General features: G+C 43.0%; 1 protein-coding gene across 3 annotated transcripts; it reads left to right on the forward strand.

Moving 5' to 3' along the window:
- The first annotated feature begins 5,864 nt into the window (after positions 1 to 5,864).
- zyx (zyxin) lies at positions 5,865 to 21,369 on the forward strand. 3 transcript variants are annotated; one of them, XM_030073020.1, is made up of 10 exons: positions 5,865 to 6,145; positions 13,175 to 13,410; positions 13,504 to 13,760; positions 14,997 to 15,092; positions 15,883 to 16,458; positions 16,757 to 16,901; positions 18,699 to 18,868; positions 18,987 to 19,165; positions 19,252 to 19,372; positions 19,469 to 21,369. In XM_030073020.1, exons 2-10 carry the CDS (start codon positions 13,188 to 13,190, stop codon positions 19,580 to 19,582), a joined length of 1,881 nt encoding a protein of 626 aa, XP_029928880.1. In that variant the 5' UTR covers positions 5,865 to 6,145; positions 13,175 to 13,187; the 3' UTR covers positions 19,583 to 21,369. The 3 variants fall into 3 exon arrangements, with proteins under 3 accessions (XP_029928880.1, XP_029928882.1, XP_029928881.1); XM_030073022.1 differs by having other exon boundaries at positions 16,760 to 16,901; XM_030073021.1 differs by lacking the exon at positions 5,865 to 6,145 and adding an exon at positions 6,588 to 6,885.
- Positions 21,370 to 21,585: the final 216 nt, after the last annotated feature.

Here is a 21,585-nt window from a genome sequence, read left to right on the forward strand (position 1 = left end):
GACTCTGTGCATGTACAATGTATTGGGTTGCCACTGAAAGATCAATAGCACGGGGCTGAGCGTGCCGGGCTGCCGTTGTTGTCAGTGTTGTAGGTATCTCTGCACTGCTGTAATATTGTTGAGCTAAAATGGGGGATTCTCTCTCTCTCTGTCTCCCTCTCCTGTGCGCGCTCTGCCTGACAATGCACTGCAGCGGTTTCCCACTGCCTCTCCCCTCTTCCACCTCCTCCTCAATCTCCCTCCCCCTCCTCCTCGCTCGCTCCCCGTCTCCCACACAGTGTAATCGCTGCCCAAAAAAAATGCACGCGCACACACCGTCCCAATACTAAACAATCCTGAAAAAACACCAGAGGGTATTCCTTCAGTCACGCCGCTGCTGAGTCTCCACCTCTCTCTCTGTCATTTGTCTATATTGATCCGCCTCTCCCTTTCAGCCTTGTTTTCTTTCTTCCCCAGCTCTTCTTACCCTGAATTATCCCCCCAGATCTTGCTCTACCCCCTCTTTTTTGGCTGTTGCCTCCCTTGCCTGCACCTTCCATCACCCTCCTCCCCTCCACCCTCTCCTCCCTGGAGACAAAACAATGAGGAGTGGCTCTTTTATCTGCAAATCTACCCTCTTGCCCCACTCTCTCCATCTCCCTCTCATTTGACTTGTATTGATACCTCACCACGCCTTAATCATCCACATTCTCTGTCCATCTATGTCCCTTTTTTATACAATACCTCACCCTTTCTCTTTACTTATTTTTATCTCCTCTCTCTCCCCTCTCTCACCCTGTCTGTCTGTGTAGCCCCCTGCCCCTCTCTTTGGTGATTACATATTTATGTGGGCTGTTTTTCTAAGTGTTTGCCTAACAAATGACGCAGGCACATTCAGGAGAGGGAGGGCAGCAGGGGGCCATGGGTGGTCAATTGTGCTTTGTTGACTTTACATATAGCCTACTGGATGAAGAAGAAAGAGAGGAGGGGGGCAGGAGGACAGATGGAAGGAGAGACACAGAAAGACATGGGCAGATGGGGAGAGAGAGGGATAGAGAGAAACCAATGAGAAATGTGAGTCATGTGAGAGAGAAGTGAGGAGATGATGCTGCGTGATTTAGAAATTAGCACGCCACAGGGCAAAGAGCGAGGGTAAAATCTGCACAATAATTTAGAGGAATAAATAGATACAAAACGAAAGAGGGTGGTGAGAATTTGTTAAAGCAACAGAGGGTTTAAACTGGATGTGTACCGCGACTTTGCAGACTTCACAACACATCCATAATCCAGCCAATCTTTGCACGGTGGGTATATATATAGATGCTCAGTCCCAACAGTGTGTTAGCTCTCGCTGTTGGGTTGCCACTGGGGTGGCGGAGATGAGGATACAGGCTGCTGCAGGGGTCAGCTTCACTCTGTGCTGTTGGCTTACACATCCTGACCCCAGTCTAAAACAAACACGGCTCCCCTCTGATATCTGTAATTGCCGCTGAAGCAGGCAGAGCCTCGTCTTTGGCCCCCGTCTCTCTTTTTGGCTCTGTATCCCCCTCCATCTGTCCATCATTCTGTGTCTGTCTCTGTCTGCAATTCTCTTTTATTTTCTGTCAGTCCTCTCTCTCTCTCTTTCTCTCTCTCTTTTCACCACTAAACAGTGATCCACTCTTTCTTCTCGGAAATCCTCAATTAATCTGTATCTAGCGCATTTACCTTGTCAATAAGTTAGCCCCTGACTCTCATTTTTTGTCTGCTCATTCTCCTCTTTCAAACACAGGGCTTGTTTTAATGCTGTGCACAGACCAGGTCAAATGAATAGACTGAGATACAAAGACACACATACACGAACACACACACACACAAACAAAGCTGTGACAGTGCGGTGATCTACGACATGGACCGTCAATGCGAGGCAAGGTCAACCACAGAGGGAAGAAATTCTTGACACTAATCTCACCTATGATACATGGGCCAATCGCAAACACGGCCGTTTCTCACTCTCTTTGTCTGTTCCCCTTTGTCTCTCTGCAGCCACAGACACACACACGCGCACACATACACATACATACATATTCATACCACTGCTAACAAAGCACACAGAATGACACAGAAACTACCTTGCAACACACGACACAGATGACTTCTATCATGTTCCTGTCAGTATTTCTCGTGTTTTCTTACCTAGGGTGATAATGCATTGGATTACAGAGCCTCAGTTTCCTGTTGCAGATTATCTGGGGACCTGCACACTTCACTTCCATAATCAGCGACTTCCATGTACCTGTCACTATCTGTCTATCTGTTCCTGGCTGTTATGTAGGTTGCACTTCAATGATAATGAAGTCTTAATATTGAGTCATCTCTCATCCAAACACTCCAAAGACACTCTGCGTTGACTGATGGAAATGGGTGTTTTTGCTGATTGAATGTCTCTACCAATGTGATTATTGAATGAACTTTAATAATTAGTGGTGTGTACAGCTTTAATGTCATTCCAGAGGCATTCCATTCATTTTTTATCTGTTGATGGCAGGCAGCTATGCTATTTGAGTTCACACTATTTTAACTTTTCTATAAGACGCATCCCATTTTTCATCTTGTCTACCATAATGACACAAACACCTTCTCTTGTTGACTTCCTTCTGCACTCTATTCATCACCCATTGACTCTCAGTTTTTCTCTAGCTCTCCACCCACCTTTGTCTTTGCTCAACGCTACTCTAGGTCTCTCTGGGTTAAACCTAGCTGTTGCTGGTGTTCTTGTGTGTGTGTGTCAGTGCTGGAGGGGGTATGCGTGTGGACTACATGCGTTAATTAGGACCACATGTTACGTATCAGCCCCCAAGGAGCCACCAAAAGTCAGCTCGATGAATGAGAACGCCCTTGAAAAGTGTGTGTAGGTGTTGATGTGTGTGCATTTTTTTTTCTGACCTGACATGAGCCCTGCAGCCCTAAGCAATGGACTGTACATATGAGGAAAAATAGGTGAGGAGGGAGAGGTGTAGGTGTAGGGATGGAGGCAAGACGAGAGGAGAGAAAAAGATAAGGAGGAGGAGGAGAGAGGAGGGAGGCAGGGAGGAAGAGAAAAAGATGCATGGGACGTGTGAGGAAATGTGGGTTGAGTGCAGCTGTGTTCTGTTTTTGTGGAGGGACGGGACAGAGGAGGTGGAAGGGGGGAGAGGGAGGGAGCAAAAAAGCAGAGATGTGGATGTTATTAGGGAAAGAGGCAGCCTCTGATAAGGTGTTCTCTTACAGCCATACTTATGTAATTAGTATTGTTCTAGCCAGTGGGAGAGGGATTTTATGCAATGTTTATACTGTGGGCTGGCAATGTTATATGTTTGCTGGCTTGAATTCCACAGTAACATGTTTTTTTCTCGGTTGTTTTATGTTTGTGTGTGGGTGGTATGGACTCTTTCTCTGCCCTCTGTGTGAGTGTTTATGCATTCCAGTTCATGTAAAAGGTAAAACCATGTGTATAAGGAGTTCCCCACTCTCCTCTATTATTTACAATTCTCCTTCCCTCTCTTCTGCAATTACCCTACATTCTCCCTCACTCCATCCCTCCTTGTCTAGACCACCACTGCGCTGTACAGCGTTTATCCTCGCTGATGCCTCTGTCTCTTGGTACTCCTCTCTCTGCCTGCCTTGATATGTGTCTACTCTTCTCAGTGAGTCTATCAATCTCTTAAAAGCATGCCAATATCAAGGGTTTCCACCATGCACACCCCTGTCTCTTTTATCTCATCTCCAACTGTGGATTTGTTTGCTGTCAGACATTCAGGGGGGATCTTCTTTCCCCAAAGCTCTGTCTGGCTGGCTGTGTGCAGCACAGCTACATGTATCAGCCTGACACCTGCTGGGGGGGACGGAGCATTGCAGGCTAATGCTGTCATTGAATGGGAGCCAGTTGGCAACGTAAAGGTTTTTCCTTGGGGTGCTGAGTGAAGAGAGAGCACTGTCGAAAAAATGCAGGTTCACTTTCTGTTTGGAATTTGACGGCTTAATGATTTCTGTCAAAACTAAAAGTCGGTACTTCTCTGTTGGCAAAGCCGGCTGCCCTTCACCTTGGCTGTAGACTGCACTTTGTGTTTATTTGCTATGTGGTGACTCAGTATGCAGAGCAAGGGAGAGAAAGAGAGAGCATGAGACCAGCCCTCTCTGCAGATCGGAAGCGATCCTAGACCAGGATATTAAATCTGCTGTGAGATATAAGCAGGTACTCTGACTCACATGATCAGAGGGAGGTGGAGAGGGAGGAGGGGGAAGAAAGATGGGAGGGGAAAATAAAAGTATCGCGTATGGAGAGCAGACTGAAAACTGGAGGGGCAGGGGGAGAAAAGTAGTGTGAGTGGAGAGGAAAAAAGGACAGAGAGAGAGAGAGAGAGAGAGAGAGAGAGAGAGAGAGAGAGAGAGAGAGAGAAATATGGCACTAGAGGGAGGGAGGGGAGAGAAACTGTTCATTCCAGGGTTTGGCTGAATTCCAGGCTGTCTGGCTCTGATTCTGACGGCCTCCTGTTTTTTTTATAGTCTTACCTCCAGACTGACTCTAGGACCCCAGAGCTGCCCTCTCCATGCCTGACTCAAACTTCACCATGGCATCCACTATTTGCTCCCAGCAAATAGTGAGTGTTGAGTGTGTTAACCGGTCAAGAGCTGGGGCACACTTTTTTTTTTTTTTTTTTTTCTGCCACAGCGCCAGTGTTGCTGTGGAAAGTGGCGTGTGGAAATTCTTCATTTGTTTCCCAGTGGAAGTGGGGAGAGACTGGAAACATTCCATGCAAGACAATAGGCTATCAGAGACCCTGAGGACCACTCCCTGTAGTTCATGAATGTGTACGCAGACGCAACAGGTTACACAAAAGCAAACTCCAAATCACAAATAACTCAGGTTACAAACACATTAAGGAGCCTGGGTATACGTTTATATGTAATGGAGCTTTGCAGACGGCTTGCTTCTCCTGAATTAAATGCATCTCCACTGCCTCACTGCCTATCTGAATATTATCTGATTATCTCAGTCTCAATGAGGTGCCATATAATACACACCTGGTGTACACAGTGGCTACACCTGAAAGTGTGATAAGACCCTTAGGTGTGGTCGAAATGAGTAGTCCCCAAGGGTGTGTGTGTGTGTGTGTGTGTGTGTGTGTGGGTGAGTGTGAGGTAACAGATGTGCAGGATGGGAGGCGTCACCTTTGAGGGAAACACCAGGTTGAATGAAATCACATCCTCATTATCAGGATGAGCAGCTAGATTTGGAAATGAGTCATAAATGTAAAACCTAGGCACAGAGAAACAGGCCAGCAGTGTAAAGTCCTCGCATGTTCATTGTCATGGTGCAAAGGAAATAATGATGGGGCAGCTCACTGGCAACTAAGACGGAGTAATGCCTTTCACATCTGGTTGTCAACGCTGCTTGTTGAGACAAGTGAAGGAAAGGCCTGAAACCAGGGTTAAGATTTCTTTTGCGCTTGGGAGGCATTTGAAAATATATAAAAGCATAAACAGCCAACCTACTTCAAAGGCCTCCCGTTTCGGGATATTTTCTTCGGCTCAGCTGGGGCCGTAGTACCTCCTTGAGTTTCTACCCCTGACCAGTTTTAGTGTCTGTATCTAATCAAGCCTCCAGCTCCATTATCTCTCCCTCCCTCTCTCCCTCATTCCCTCACTCTGACCTTACAAGGAAAGGCAACGGGGTTGATGTCATAGGATGAAGAATGTTGCAAGAATCCAGGAAGAAACAGAGGAGGAGGGGTCTGACTGGACAGTTTATGAACAGAGACACACAGAGAGAGAGAGAAACGGAGAGAGAGAGAGAGCAAGAGAGAGAGAGAGAGAGAGAGAGAGAGAGAGAGAGAGAGAGAGAGAGAGAGAGAGAGAGAGAGAGAGAGAGAGAGAGAGAGAGAGAGGTGTTTACATAGTAATATACAAGTCCTGAGCGAAAGTCAAACGAGAAAGAACTTGTTTGGAAGGATGGTGTCATTCCTCTTGCAGAGAGGAAAGGACAGGGGGAGGGTCTAGCAGCTGTAGAGGGGAAGAAAGAAAGAGAAGTTACCATTACAGACAACTCTGACTCAGTTTGGACCCAGAAAGAAAAGAGGACAAAGGGAGAAAGAGGACAAACACAAGGGTAACCAAGCCCCTGTCAACGTTGGAGTGTAAAAACAAGGTAAGGGCATTTTAATCTTATTTTACGTGGATTATTTTAGCAAGAGGTATAGCTCATGTGCCTCACCGGGGAGGCTACATGCTGCCAAATAAGGTATGCTCTTTTGATCTGTCATGATGCAGCACATCACAACACAGATTTATGGATTACCCCATGCAGAAGTGTCATTTTACAGCCCATGCAGTCTTTACCATCTGACACCATAGTGTACCAGTGTCACAGCAATTTGGCTGCACTGCAGATTTGCACTTTAGAAAACATACTGTCGACTCTGCCCGATGGGTGGTGTTCCGCATTTGGCCAGCCCGAGCAACCTTGGTGAATATGGATATATCGCAATAAACGTAGGTTACACGTTTACACCAGCTGATGGACAACGGTGATAAAGCTTTAGCAGAGGAATATGCGGAAGCTGCAACCGGAAGTCCAAGCTAAAAAGTTGACTTAGCTAGCAAGGAGCAAGGCAGCAGAGAGATCAAGTACTTCAGAGAGTAGCTAGACTGATGATTTAACTTAATGACAGTGCAATTAACAGAGACAGTCTGTGCTGCCGCATGAGGATGACCGCGGGGCTCTGAATTTTTTTTTTTTTTTTTTTTGCGTGCTTCGTTTGGTCCAAAAAGAGCCAACTAAAGCGTGAAGGCGTGTGCAATAACGTGATTAGTGGCTGATGTGTTGATTGAGTGGGTTAGCCAGATACGCTAACGCTAACCACACAAGCTGGCTAGCCAGATTTGCAGGTGAGTACGATTCCTCTGCTTCACAACGCCAGGATGCGGTCAGTTTTGTGCTATATGCTATATGTAAGGTTAAGCTAGCTGATTCAAACGGCCTCAACTGAAAACGGGACCAAACAGAACTCAAACTCACCCGTCTGTCCGTTAAATTTTGAATTTGTAGTTTGTAGAAATGTAACGTTAGCTCTGACCAGATGTCAGTTAAGTTAGCCACTCCGGTCTTTAACGCACAGCTAAACCGGCTCACTACATATGTTTGGAAATGTCGCCTATGCTACATCATTATGGCCAGGTTTGATAGTATCGGTGCGGGTGTTTTTTCCACATTTAAGTCAACGTACCTTTGTGCTGTCAGCTGTCAAAGCAGTGGTTTACACCTCGCTGAACTCCACCACATCTAATCAGTTGCGCGCTGAGGTGGGTGGGGCACCAAAGTGTGGTTCATTCATTGTTAACACCAAGTGAACTGAAGTCCATTAATTACCAGCTCCTCTGCCATATAGAGTCAGTCAGGTATGTGTGGGGATATTTTGCTATTTCTGTTTCTTAGGAACTATGCTGTATGACTCTTAAATTGCAGTATTAAAGCGTGTTTTTGTGCTTTAAATAGCTTTTATTGGTCATAAAAAGTTGCCTTCCCTGACAAGGTGGTGTATGTCACAGCTCAGCTTGTTATATTTGATGCTGGGGAATGATTGAGGACTTGGACAGATTTTTTTTTTCCCCCCAGCATTTGAGGACAAACTGTCTAATGCTTTAAGAATGTGAAAATCCTGTGATTATCAGCATTAGCCATGGTGCTGTGCAGGTTTCACTTGCTGAATAGCCTCAACCCCATGAATGTTAGTTCGTGTTAAAGCTCTCACAAATACTGGTTTGGGGTTAGGGTGGTGTCTTTGTTTAAGAGGCCTGAGATTATGTTTCTGGAGTTCACAGACGTCTCAATACATTTGGGGTGTGTGTGAAGTTCCCTGAATGGATGTATACCACCCTTATACCACCCTTTATGACTTGGGTGACAGGCAGTGCTCCCTAATTGTAGCCTTCGTAAGTCAATCACATGAGCTATTTTGGTGCGCCTCTGTCTCAGATCGCTGCATGTTTTACAATCCATCGCTTTACTTATGTCCTTTGTTCTCGTCACTTTTCTTTGGTTGAAATCATGTTAAATCAGTGTAAACAGGCAGGACTGTTTGGGTGGAAGCCTGACAGGGGACATATTGCTTGCAGTTATTACTAATTATGAAAGGTTGGCCATTTAATTATTCAGTGTAACAGCAGTTGGAGAGGGAGTGTAAGGCCAGTGCTCAATGAATGTCCAGTGACCTGTAAGATTGGACTCAGTTGGGTTGTTTGTCCCTGCATGAGTAATCCCCAGCCTAGACAGACACGCTTTCCCAGAAAGTATGCCATTAACATCCTGACAATAGAGTTTCATCAACAACACAATAGTCTCAGATAGAGTGACTGACAGAACAAGGCAGGAGTTACTGTAACTGCAGTCATAAATTGTGGTGGTGTTGTTTTTTTCCTTGGCTACCTGCCATCTGTTAATAGGGAAGTTACTTCTTCGTGTTCATCTTCATTGCCCAGTAGATGTAACCAGCTGATCTAGGCATTAATTTCATTAGCTCCCGTATAAGCATTAGGCTGCTTAATTCTGATGTGGTTGGAAATTTCACCTTTAAACTGTGTTTTTTGGAAAAAGGGACACCTTTCAATAAAAACTCAATCCCACAAAATGTTCATGAGCAAAATGGAAATTGAAAGAGTCATCTATTTTCAGAATAACCTTAACTGTCTTCACAGTAGAACAGGACAAAGAAGAACTATTTTCTGTGTCACATGGTGGCACATACAACACTTCCATATATGACTATAAAAAGTGGTTCTATAGTGAACCGAAACAGTTCCTCCTAATTACAAGCCAATGAACCACAGTTTGGTTTAGCTGTTTTCTTTCTGAATGTGTGGTAAGCTACTCCTTGACAGTTTTTTTGCACTGTGGATTCTGTGCTGTTTTTATCAGAGGGGACTGGGTGTTCGTGTGAAACACTCAGACAAAACACACAGATAATGAAAGAGTGTACCACAATAAGACCTGTACTTTACTTGTAGGTTCTTTCCAATAGACTTGATGAATATTTTGTCTTAGCTCAAGTCTCAACCGCTTGCCTTGAGTCTTCACATTGTCTCCCACTTTTGCTCAGCAGTGGTTTTCAGTCCCGGTCAACAGGGCTGTGCCAAGTGGTAGTTTACCTACAATGTCGAGATACTTTAGATCTACCTACCAGGTTGTTCATCACATTAACCTTGCATCTCATAAGTAAATTAGTCTCTCAGAGGGTGGCTAGAATGATAACCAGCAGGACATTTGTGCTCAAGGCCTATTGAGAACCACAGTTGTAGGGCATAGCAGTTCCCAACCATGTGAAACTCATAAGTTTAAAACCTGTGAGGTATTAACAGTATATAATATATGCAGGGTGCTATCTGTAAGTTAGCCTAGATGATGCCATGCTCCATTTTAGTTGTAAATTAGAAATTAAGACATGTTAACCCAGGTGATTCAGGTGAGGTCATTCATTTAAAGTGACAGAGATCAAGAGTCTGAGGAAAAACTAAAGAGTTATAGTAATAAAAGTGGTTGTGGTGTGTTGCTGTTCCCTCCTTCAGAGGTGTCTCCAATACAGCAAGTCTGTGCCACAGATTGTGAAAGTTAGCCAGGACTTCAATCTGGCAGTGGGGGTAGCATTAAGGAAATGAAAAATAAGAGGAAAGCAACACAACACAGAGAGAGAGAGAGAGACTGATTGGGGGGAACAGGCAAAAAAGTGATGTCATTTAGCTGCAGTGCCAAATATGCTTCTCAGCCAAGGGTTTCTCATCTCAGGAGTCAGGTTTCAAGATGGATTTGCAGGGGGACGATTGGGGTTGTGCCTGTAGCTGATCTCACCGTATTAAATCCCCAGGACCATATCAAGGAACAGATGGAATCTGACCACAGGTTTGCATCACTGTTGAATAATTGATGAGACTGTCTTGGAAGCAGTGTAGCTCGTACAATATTTTGTATAATTAAAGGTTTGTAAGAATGCTGTAATGAATTTACTGGTTCACGGTTGTTAAGTATTCCCTTTTGAAAGCCATTATAGATCCAAGTGTTCTTTTTAGAGTACTCTGCTGATATTCAATGTCACAAACCTCATTAAAAGCCAAGAGGTTTATCTTGAACTTTACTAGTAAATCTATTTTTGTATTAAGGGTCCACTTCAGTCAGACTTGGAGAAGGCCTTCATGTTGGGTTAAAAAGAGGATGATTATTTCTAAGGGACTGAATACCTCCAGTCTCATCACACATCCTGGTTTTCATTTGACTGTTGTTCCTGTTTGAGTAATAACTTAGCAGGGTTCAGAGAAATATCTCAGTCCGCAAGACTAGTTGTGGCTAATGGGCGAGTGTGTTTCTGTTTATGTAATCAATCAGTCATGCTGTTGTAGAGGTGTCATTAGGAATTATTATAATAATGCTGTCACAAAATGCTGTCTCTTTTCTGACACACATGAGCAAGATCTATATGTTATCAACAACTTGTTTTTTTTTTTTTTTTTTGTATCAAACACATTAAGGAAAAATACACTTTGACAGAAAAGACCTATTACACGGTGAAAGTAAACATACAGAGCATTAATCCAATGAACACACACACAGATATATCAATAATGCATATAAGTAGGTAATTAGTACTGTGACAGATGGTAATCATTTTGTACTGAAAGTGATGTGCAGCCAAGGAGGTAACAGTAATGCATAATGAGGCAATTTAAAGTGCCTAGTAAGGCAGTGCTCATGACTACATAGACATGCCACGCCTACATGCATCAGGTCCTGGTCACGCATGTTTTGAAATGTTTAACATTGTTAATCTGGCATTACACAACACGGCTTTCATACAAGTAGTTGCAGGTTGCACATGAAACTTTTGCACAAATTTTGCAAAAACACCCACATCCAAACAAAAAGTATTAGGTGCTGGACAAGAAAACTTGAAAAATGTCATTATTAACATTTCCAAGTGATGATAATAACCCCAATTCATTCATTCATTTTCACTAGATGGCTCTGCAGACTTCCAACACAACTAAGTTGAATGAAACTTAAGTTGCATTCAGGGTGCACTGTACGTTAAGCCAGCCTCAGAACGTTGTTTAAGGGAGACAGACCAGCTTGCCCAAGTGAAAATCAGAAGAAAAAAGGTTAAATTGTGCTATCTCATCAGATGAGCTGAGGTACTATCACCGGCACATCAGAAATACTTTCATGAGTTGCAGGTGTTTTTTGTTGTTGTTTTGTCTTGTCAGAACTTGAAGTTGTGGCTGTGCATCCAGCAAAGGGGAAAAAGGAAACCTCAAAACAATATACCGCAAGCGAAGCCTGTGCTACATTCAGTTTCAAATGGAATCCTTCCTGAATGTCATCCACTTCCTGTTCATGTCTCTCTGTGCTGTCGTTATCAAATAAAGCAGAAATGCCAAAAACATAATCTTAAAAAAAAAGATTACTGTAAAAGCATGCAGTAATCTTTAAAGGCAAACGTAAGATTAACCAGAAGTGGCTTTCTTCAGAGCTCCAATTCAAGGAAAACAACATTAGAGATGCCATTTTCAAAGAAACATTTTGCAGTATGTGCATGACATGTTGGGGCTAAAATGTTTGTAGTGTTCATTAAAAAAAATACTCCCTCAGAGATTATTATGGAGAGGAAATCCTGGCAACATAAGTTTGACTAATAGGATGAGTTTTCCCTTTTGAAAAAAACATAGGCTGTATATACATATATATACACCTGAGCCCACAGGCTGTGAAAGAAATATTAAAGTTGGGACACAGTTAATAAGAGTCACATCCAAACAAGTGACCACATTCTTAACCATAACTTCGCCAAATCTGTTTTCCAGTCAAGATTAGATGCTTTTAGAGCCATTAGTGTGAGGCACTTAGAGGATTGGTGGAGCTTCAGTGTGAATGTCTTGCAGTGCACCAGCAGACTGCATATTTGAAAGAGACAGCCAGTGAGGTGTGTGTGTGTGTGTGTGTGTGTGTGTGTGTGTGTGTGTGTGTGTGTGTGTGTGTGTGTGTGTGTGTGTGTGTGTTGGGGGGTGGCAACAACTGTACATTAGATTTAAGGTCATGCTGAGGACCAGTGCTGTTCAGGGAAATGCACTCACACTATGTGAAGAATCTGAGATAGAGACACTGACGTCACATCAACATTTTTAACCACTAACATGTGTGAGGTAAATATTTTAGTTGGCCTTTAACATGGACCTCTTCTTTGCAGTCTTCAAATGAAAATATTGTGAAATTGTCACTATCTCTGACTGTCTTTGGCAATTTTGTTGTATGTTATTGTAAACAGTTGACATGCGTGTAATACAGTAAATTATCTGTGGCATTTGTGAGTGCCACTGTATGTTTGCTCTTTATAGGGATACTGCTATCCGATGTAATATTTTCCAGCTCTTCTGGCTTATTGCCGACACTGATATATGCTCATATTTGTTTTCCACCTGATTGCAGAGAAAATCAAGTCTCTCCTGTAGTGGAATTCAATATGTACACATTCACTAGAGCACCGAGCATTTAGGAATAATCAAAGTGTCACCATATTGGTCTGTCATATCGGCAGAAATGTTCATTTCAGGCCAATGCTAATATTTCATTTTAAAGCCTTTATAGGCTGATACCAGTTGATATACATGATGCATCTCTACTCTTTATACATAGCCTAAAGAGGCTAACACATTTTCCCTCATTCCACCATAGACCATATTTGCCACAGTTTATGTGTTTGAGCACTCAGTTACATCACATTTGCAGTATGCCTTGATTTCCTGTTTTGTTTTTTACACCATCACACTAAAGCCAGATATAGCCCAAGCCCAAACCACAATTTAAAAGCTACTGTGAGCCAGAATAAGACTTCATATTAATTACTTTTACAAAGCCTTCAGGATTCAAGATGTTTTGTTGATGCGTCATCACCACTGATGCACCAGTAAGAGACATGATATGCATATGATGCCAAGTAATGCAAGCACTTCTAACATTTGCCAGCTGATTCATTTTCTGTTTTATCATGTGGGTTGTGAGACTCAAAAGTCTGTTATTGTTTGAATTCAGTACCTTATGTTCTGTTACATCTCTGTGCAGTTTAAACACTGACTGAAGTCTGCAGTGGCCTTTCCACCCGTGCTAATTGTCCAATATATTTCTGGTATTCATCCTCAGATAAATAGACAAAATGGAGGACTCCAGCAGCAGCAAGCCCTTCGTGATGACATCTTCGCTTAACTTCAAAGTCACCACCCCATCCTTCTATAACCAGCCGAAGAAGTTTGCCTCTGTGGCACCACCCCGCCCCAAAAGTCAGACACCTCCTTCAGCTCCATCCCCGACACCGGCCAGCACAGCTGTAATTGGTCGAGTTGGAGAGCTGCCTCCACCTCCACCTTTGCTCTGTGAAGGTATTTGCATTACTTTGGCTATTTTGTAGACACCACCTATCACATCCTAAGTTTTATCTGGTCAGACAGCAACATATTTTCTCATTTTGTCAGACTTCCCACCCCCTCCTCCTCCAGTGGATGATGATTTGCCAGCCCCTCCCCCTGAATGCCAGATCACATCCCTTGCCTCTGATGCCTCTCCTCCTGCCTTCCCTGCTCCACCTCCAGTGGCAGATGACCTGCCCCTCCCAGCTCCCCCTGAGGAAAGTGCCTGTTTGCCCACCTCTCCCTCTCCCCCTCCTCCCCCACCCCCACCACCCCTTCCCTCTTCTGGTACCAGTATCCCCAGTGCTGTTGGGAACCCACAGGTGAGTCGAGACAGTCCTTCCAACAAACGTCCAGTCAGTTTGCCTCTCTGCATGTGTCCTCCTTTGACTTGCATAACATTTCAGAAAAGTTTTCACTGGGTTTGCACTGTAAGGCCCTGTCATGTAGCCATGGTGAATGTATTTGCAGGAAATGTTGTTGGTGAATTGTTTTTTTTTCACAAAGTATATTGAATTAGTCTAAGGAAAATTGCCCAGTTAAATGCCTACAAGAGTTTTTTTTGCCTGTCTGTGTCATAAAATCTTTTTAGGCATGCTATTAACTATTTATAGTACAGCAAAAAAACATAAAATGAAGTCTGTATGTTACTAGGGCAGTGCCCTGTGAAACTTACACTGGCAGTCTAGGCTTAGGAAAAAAGGCTCAAATAAATGACATTCAAAATGTGCCTTAAATCCAGTTGACTTGTCAGACTAAAAATGCATTCATGTACAGAATTATTTAAGCCTTCATTATAAATGGTGCAAGAAATTTGAGGAAAGCAAATAGCTTGGAAATGTGACCATCAATCAACTTTTAAATGGCAAACACTGTACACTTTTCTTCAATAAAAACAAAACATTTTATATTGACATTTTCCAATTTCACCTACACATTCAGTGCAATGCATGTAGGCTCTGGTAAGACTACGGCTGTGGCCACACTGATCCGTCACTGTACAGATAGAACAGTGAGTCCGCCTGTTCATCCATTTGTTTTGGAATTTTCTTTGTAGTGTCAGAATTGGAACGTACCAACAAGGATGGAAGACATCTCTGTCAGTTTGAAAAAGTTCAGCCTCTCTCTGTTTTTTCTCCATCAAAATCAACACACATCCATCATAGACAGACACGGCATCATCAAACAGCCTCTTCTCACTGGAAAAATAATTAAAAATGAACGTTGATGGATGGACAGATTGATGAACGTATCAGTGTGGCTGCAACCTAACTAACTAACTGAGAACTTTACAAGTGTGTTCACATGTCTGAGTGCACTTTGGGATGTAATAAGGTACCAAGATTTTCAGAATCAAACACTGACATGCAAATATGTCTTATATTGACATTTACACTCTGTCACAATTCATCATCTTCATCCATCTTGCTCTTCTCATCTCATTCATGTTCATTCATCGTTTGTTACATCTTGACATGACTATGAGGAGTCACAGAACACAAGCTTTACTTAAAATATGATTTTATGACACCTTTCCTCTCTGTGTCCCCCTCTGCTAGAGGCTGGTGGAGAAGCAGACGAGCTTTGACAAACAGCTTGACTCTCTAACTGACCTTCTGTCAGAGATGGAGACCCGGGGACCTTTCAACCCCAAGGTACACACAATGGAGACTGAGGAAAGAAGGGAGTGTTTAGACACTATGCTGTAACAGAGATACACTGTAGGATGAGATACTATTGCAACACAAAGTTCAAGAACACATGAGTAGAAAAATGACAGCTGGCTTTGACTCAGTGTAAGCTTTGGTGTAAGCGTCCTACACGCTGTAGACAAAGAGAATGAGTCACAGACAGAGGAAAGAAAAGAGGTAAAGCAAGACCAGTCAGTGGGAAAAGCTTGGTGAGGTGCCAGGTGGGTTTGGTTTGTCTCTGTTCAGGTTGAATGCTCAATGATGAGTGAACTACCCATACAGACTTAGAGAGAGAAACAAAGAATGAGGGAGCCGGTGATTCACGCTGAGAGAAGAAATGCTTAGAGAGCGAGTGATGCATACAGAACTGAGTGGAGAGCATGAGCGAGTGATGAAGCCAGAGTACGCAGCCAGAGATCCAGTGAAAGGCCATAAATGGTGCTTTTATCCAGCCAGGGGGAACTGGATCCTAGCATAGTAATGTTGGCAGAACTCTGCAAAATAAATGTCAGAAAGATGCATTACGTCTGATAAGCTTAAACTGTGGACAGCTTCCAGTGTTTGCTCCAGGCCACGTACCTCATTCAGTACCAAAAAAATATACCTTCCTGTCTGCAGCACTTATGCATACCTAAGAAATTATCTCCTCACTTCAGAATTAAGTGTTACATTAACTTGTAATAATGTGGGGGATAAATGAAGCTATGATAAAAATGATAAGAAAAGTTAATTGTTAATGCGGTTGTGTCCACAGTTACCAAGCCAGTATTCTTCAGCACCAGCACCCAAGCCCTCAGGACCTCCCCCGACAGCTCCCAAACCGACCCTGTCCTTCCTCCCCCCACCAGAGATGGGAGACCGCCCACCTCCCGCACCCTGGGCAGAAGAACTCAAAGCCAGAACAAACCGACAGGCCAATCATAACTCCGCACCAGGTTCTGCACCAACCCCTGCTGCTCAGCCGTTTGCCAAGGCTCCAGCTGTGGCTCCCAAGTCTGGTTTTGGAGGGAGAACAGCAACCTCAGCAGCTGCTCTGGCACAGAAACTGAACCAGAACCTGAACCACACCCCTACCCCATTTGGTGATGCACCAAAACCTTCGCCTGCTCCTGCCACCAGCTCATTCCCGCCTCCTCCCGCTGCACCTCCTGCTCCACCAAACAATATGGCAGCTCCCCCTGCCACCAATCACATAAAGAGCACTCCTGTTGCCAGTCAGGAGAATGCTAACCCTTCTCCTCCTGCTCCTGTGCCTCCTCCTCAGTCCAAGACGATGCCATCTCCACCCTCTCCCTTCAGCCAACCAATGAAAACTGCTCCTACATCAACGGTACATTCCAGTCATTTCCTCTTACTAGTAGAGCCCCTTTGAGTTTCATGTCCAATACAAGGGCATAGGAAATACAAATAATTTAGATGAGAGTCAACAGAAGAAAGCCATGCATTTAAAAATGAAACAGGAAATACACTACATAGCATTTCAAAAGCAATCTGTTCAACCATAAATAACAAAAGACTCTATTAGGGTATGGATGCACTAACCCATACGCATATCACACTAAGTAAATAATGCATACATATGGCTTTGTGTGTATCTGTGTGTCTTTGTGTGTGTTTGTCTATGCAAGCAGCCCTCACCCCCTGGCCCAGGCGCTGTCCCAGGTGGTGGTGTTCCTCTCTCCATGAGGGAAGTAGAAGAGTTGGAGAGAATGACCAAGGACTTCATTAAAGACATGGACACGCATGCACCTGTCATCACCTCACCTCCCACAGGTATACACGCGCATACACACACAAAGAAAGTCACAGCCATTCCAGTGCAAAGTGCACTCATATGCTTATACTTTCATGTCCCTGTTTGCTAATCTTTGTATGCATCATGAAATATAGTATCTAACTGTGTTTCCCTGTATGGCTATGCTATAGCTGAATTTTTGGAATCATTGTTGCTGATTGCTTTAGCAGCAGCAAGTTCCCACTTGCTGCTGTCTCACCTACAAGACAGATTTAAACAGTGCAGAGGAACAAATTATTATTAATTAATTAGAAATTTGCTTATTTTGATCATAGTCTAATAACTGCAGTCATTCACTCCATCATTGCTTTTCATTCAAGGTTCCTTTTGTTGTGAGAGTAGTGTAAGTATGTGAAATAAACTTTTCTACCAAATCTCATCAAGACTAACTTAGGGTGTGCCAGGGTAAGCTGAGAGGACGATGACTAATTATTACAGAAATGACGTGAGGGGTGGAAGTGGGATATAGTGATAACAGCAGTACCAACTTATTTCTTTGATTGGCTAACTCTTATCTTCTGACTGAGTGGAAGCAGAAACTTACTGCACTACTCACTACTACTTAAGAACATTTTTGAATTACTATTGCATGTAACAGTTACACATTACCACCCAGCACTGTTTAGTTTTTGCACATCATACAACAACAAACTGTTGGCTGACTGGTTACAATCTTTGACCGTTTATGGATATCAGAATTGATAGCCACAAGTGAAAATTTAAGTGTAGTTGAACGTTATTTATCATTTATCATTTATTTATCAGATTTTTGTTTACTGTGTATACTGTGTTTATTATGTGATGATTCATATTTTTTCAGTCATATACACTGTTAATTGACACATACACTACTCACAAAAAGTTAGGGATATTTGGCTTTTGGGTGAAATTTATGGAAAATATAAAAAGTTCACGCTACAGTGATATTATATCATGAAAGTAGGGCATTTAAGTAGAAGCATACACTGGTGATTTCCTCATCTCAAACAATTTCTTGAAACAAAAGCCAACAACAGTGGTGGATATACCACAACAAAAAATGTCGGTGTCAATAACTTGTCATGTGCCCTTGAGCATCAATTACAGCTTGACAACGACGTCTCATGCTGTTCACAAGTCGACTTATTGTCTGCTGAGGCATGGCATCCCACTCTTCTTGAAGGGCGGCCCACAGGACATTGAGGTTCTGGGGTACAGAGCGCCGAGCCTCTACACGGCGACTCAGCTGATCCCATAGGTTTTCTATGGGATTCAGGTCTGAGAAAGTGCAGGCCACTCCATTTGAGGTATCCCAGTCTCCAGCAGCCGTTCCCTAATGATACAACCTCGATGAGCTGGAGCATCAAACACCTGATGTGAATTTTGCTGTTAAACTCCTTGTTAGAGAACAGCAACTTGTGCAAAAAGTACTGAAACATTGAACAGTTGGACATGTGCATTCAAAAGTTTACAGAAGGTCACATTAAGTTCACCTGTAAAGGTTATAATGCATTTTAGCTTCATCCTGAAATTTCACCCGAAAGCCGAATATCCCTAACTTTTTGTGAGTAGTGTATATGCCTTTGCAGACCATTAATCTGTGTGTCTTGTATGAAATTCTCCCACAATTAATACTGATAATTGTATCATATCAATGTATGTTCTGTGGAAATTATGGAAATACCATCCAGATTCATTGAATATGAACTTGAGCTGAGTAGGAAGATGTGTGTGTATATGCTATTGACCTTGTGTGTATCCCGCCTCCCTGTCAACCCCTCCACCCACCTCCTTAGAGGTCTGTGGGAAGTGTGGTGAGGCTCTGTCCCGTACTCAGCCAGCAGTGAGGGCCATGGATAAGCTCTTCCACTCCAACTGCTTCTGTTGCATGACCTGCCATCGCCCCCTACAGGGCATGCAGTTCTACGACAGGGATGGCTCACCTCAGTGTGAGGACTGCTATATGGTGAGACATACACACATGCACCAACAATTGCAACATCATAATAATCATCTCCCGGTGTGTTTCCAGGTTATCATGTTGTTTCATATCTGCATCTCACCTTGTTTATGCTCATACTCAGAATTCACTGGCGGTTTGCTCTCGCTGTGGGGAGAGGATCACAGACCGAGTGCTGAAAGCGGTCGGCCAGTGTTTCCATGCCCATTGTTTCCGGTGCAGCACCTGCTCCTGCAGCCTGGAGGGGGCGCCCTTCATCACTGATGACAACAACAACCCCTACTGTGTCCAGGATTACCACAGGTGGCTAGTGACTCCTGTGTCAGTGTGTGATTTAGAGTGTGATTGAAGTGCAACTTAATGGTCAACTTTCAATCTCTCCATTCCAGGCGTTTCTCGCCTCTGTGTGTGAGCTGTAACGAGCCCATTGTTCCAGCTCCAGGCAGCGAGGAGACGGTCAGAGTGGTCGCCCTCGACAAGAACTTCCACCTCAAGTGTTACCGCTGTGAGGTGAGAAAAATTGTGAAAAATAAATTCACAATAATCCAAAAATGCCCAAAAGTGTCTTGAAAAAAACTGAGCTTAAGTTCTCCATTGCTGTTGTAGGACTGTGCCCGTCCCCTCTCCATAGAAGCGGACGCAGATGGCTGCTATCCATTGGATGGTAAAATCCTGTGTATGAAGTGCCACACCCAGCGAGCCAAGCGGGCATCGCAGTGATCAGTGGAAACATCTGTCACTCAGTAAAACTATGAACCAAATCCAAAAGCACAGGATTCATTCAGTTGCCATTTTGCCTTTGCAACAGGGCTTTATATATGTGCGCAGGTGTGAGTGAGAATGAATGTGCTGTTTGAATGAGAATGTTTGCATGCACAGTGTAGTGCTCCCTTGTCTCATGTGCTCCCAGTGCAGAAGTAATGTACTGCACTGACATCCCTCAACTGTTACTCCCAATCTTCTATTCTCTAATCTCTCCTTCTAGCCTTCGAGTGACAGAGCATAGTCTTCGCGGCCGTTCTATGTTTACGCTAAATCTCTCAGCATAACTTGCACAAGAACAGCTTGGTCAAAAGAGCAGTCTCATCAGACATCAATCTAAAGCTCGCTCCTTTCCTCACCTCCTTTGTCACACACCCTTATGTACCAATACCTGTATTTGCATCGTATTGTTGTCACTGACTGATCTCCTGTCCTATGAGTGGTATAACGGAGAAAGGCATGAGTGGTCGTGAGTGATTGAATTGATGATTGAAGACATTGAGATATGCTGTAGCCGTAGCGCATTGGAGACCCCCACACCCCCCGATCTCAGCTCTCTGTTCAGATGCTGGTAGAGTATACCTTTAGCACTTTGGCAGATGTAGTGCCTGCACGCACTGTTGATGTTGCTTTGCTGCCTTGAAAGTGCATTCTATCAGCCATTCTACTCTGATAGTATTTGTAATTCATTTAGGGCTATAACTTGACTGCAAAAAAAAAAAGATGAAAACGGTGAATGTTTCTCAGTTTTTGTGATGTGAATTTGTTCATTTACAGGCATGCATTATTAAAACATTACTCATGTTGCTCTCCTTATTTGATTATACATATGAGGGGAAGATTAGATCAGATTAACTGCTTTCTTGTTTTTGAAAAAAAAAAAAAAAATCAGTGTGAGTCCAGCGTGATAAGTATTTTAAATGCACGTTTTTATATGCACAAATTATGAACAAACAGATAAGAAGTTTGCTAAGCACAGATTCCATTCCAGGATCTTATCAGATAAAATGATTGTAGTTGTTATAAATGTCAGCTGCATGGCTGAAAACAGGACCTATTGTGTGATCATTGCACAGTTCCATAGTGTTAACCTTTTTGGTGAAAAGACATATGGAAAGAAAAACCATTTTAGTCTCACTTTTGACTCTAAAGCCACAGCACAGGATACATTTTGTTAAAGCGCACAGTGTCAATAAACATGATGCAAGACCTTTTGGAAAATGCCTTTGCTTTGCATCTACAGCTGTAAAGATCATTTTTGAACCTTTTTATGAAGTGTTATGGTCACACATGCACCAGAACTAAAATAAATAGCTAATCCTGGTAACAAGATAATACAGTAATCATCAGCTTTGAGCATTATTCCAGCAGAAAACAGAACATTGACTGTAGCACATAGTGACCAAATGAGCTGTTCATAAGATTGACCTTAGTAAAACACACTTATGTAGAGTTCACTATCTGTTTTGTGGCATTCACTTACATGTTTTGTATCACTTTTGTTTGTGTTGGGGCCCAGTATATTGGTCTTGTTCTTTTCTGATATTAATACCACTATTTTTCCATTATTCATCTATTGAATCTTTTTTACATTGTCAATTATTTACTGCTTTATTCTTCTTATAACCCTACTGTACTATATTTCATTGGTTTTATTTTTAACCGGGTGATGTGCCTTCTCAACTCTTGTATTATGTTGTTCCATTCTCATTGAGCCTTGTTTGCATCCATTTTAATTCATTCCTGAAAAAGAAAATGAATCCTACTTGTGCTTGAATTTAAGCCTTGTGCAGTAAAACAGAATCCAAAAAAACTGATTATAACACCTTTCAAAACATGGCAATAGTGACTCAGCATTGCATGCTAGCTGTGTTGTTGGTGGTGGTATATCTTCTTTTAGTATTATATCACTTATTTTGCACACTCGCTTTGTCATCACAGTGTGATTATATATGATGATG

This window comes from Myripristis murdjan, chromosome 16, assembly GCF_902150065.1.
Source record: "Myripristis murdjan chromosome 16, fMyrMur1.1, whole genome shotgun sequence".
Classification (NCBI taxonomy): domain Eukaryota; kingdom Metazoa; phylum Chordata; class Actinopteri; order Holocentriformes; family Holocentridae; genus Myripristis; species Myripristis murdjan.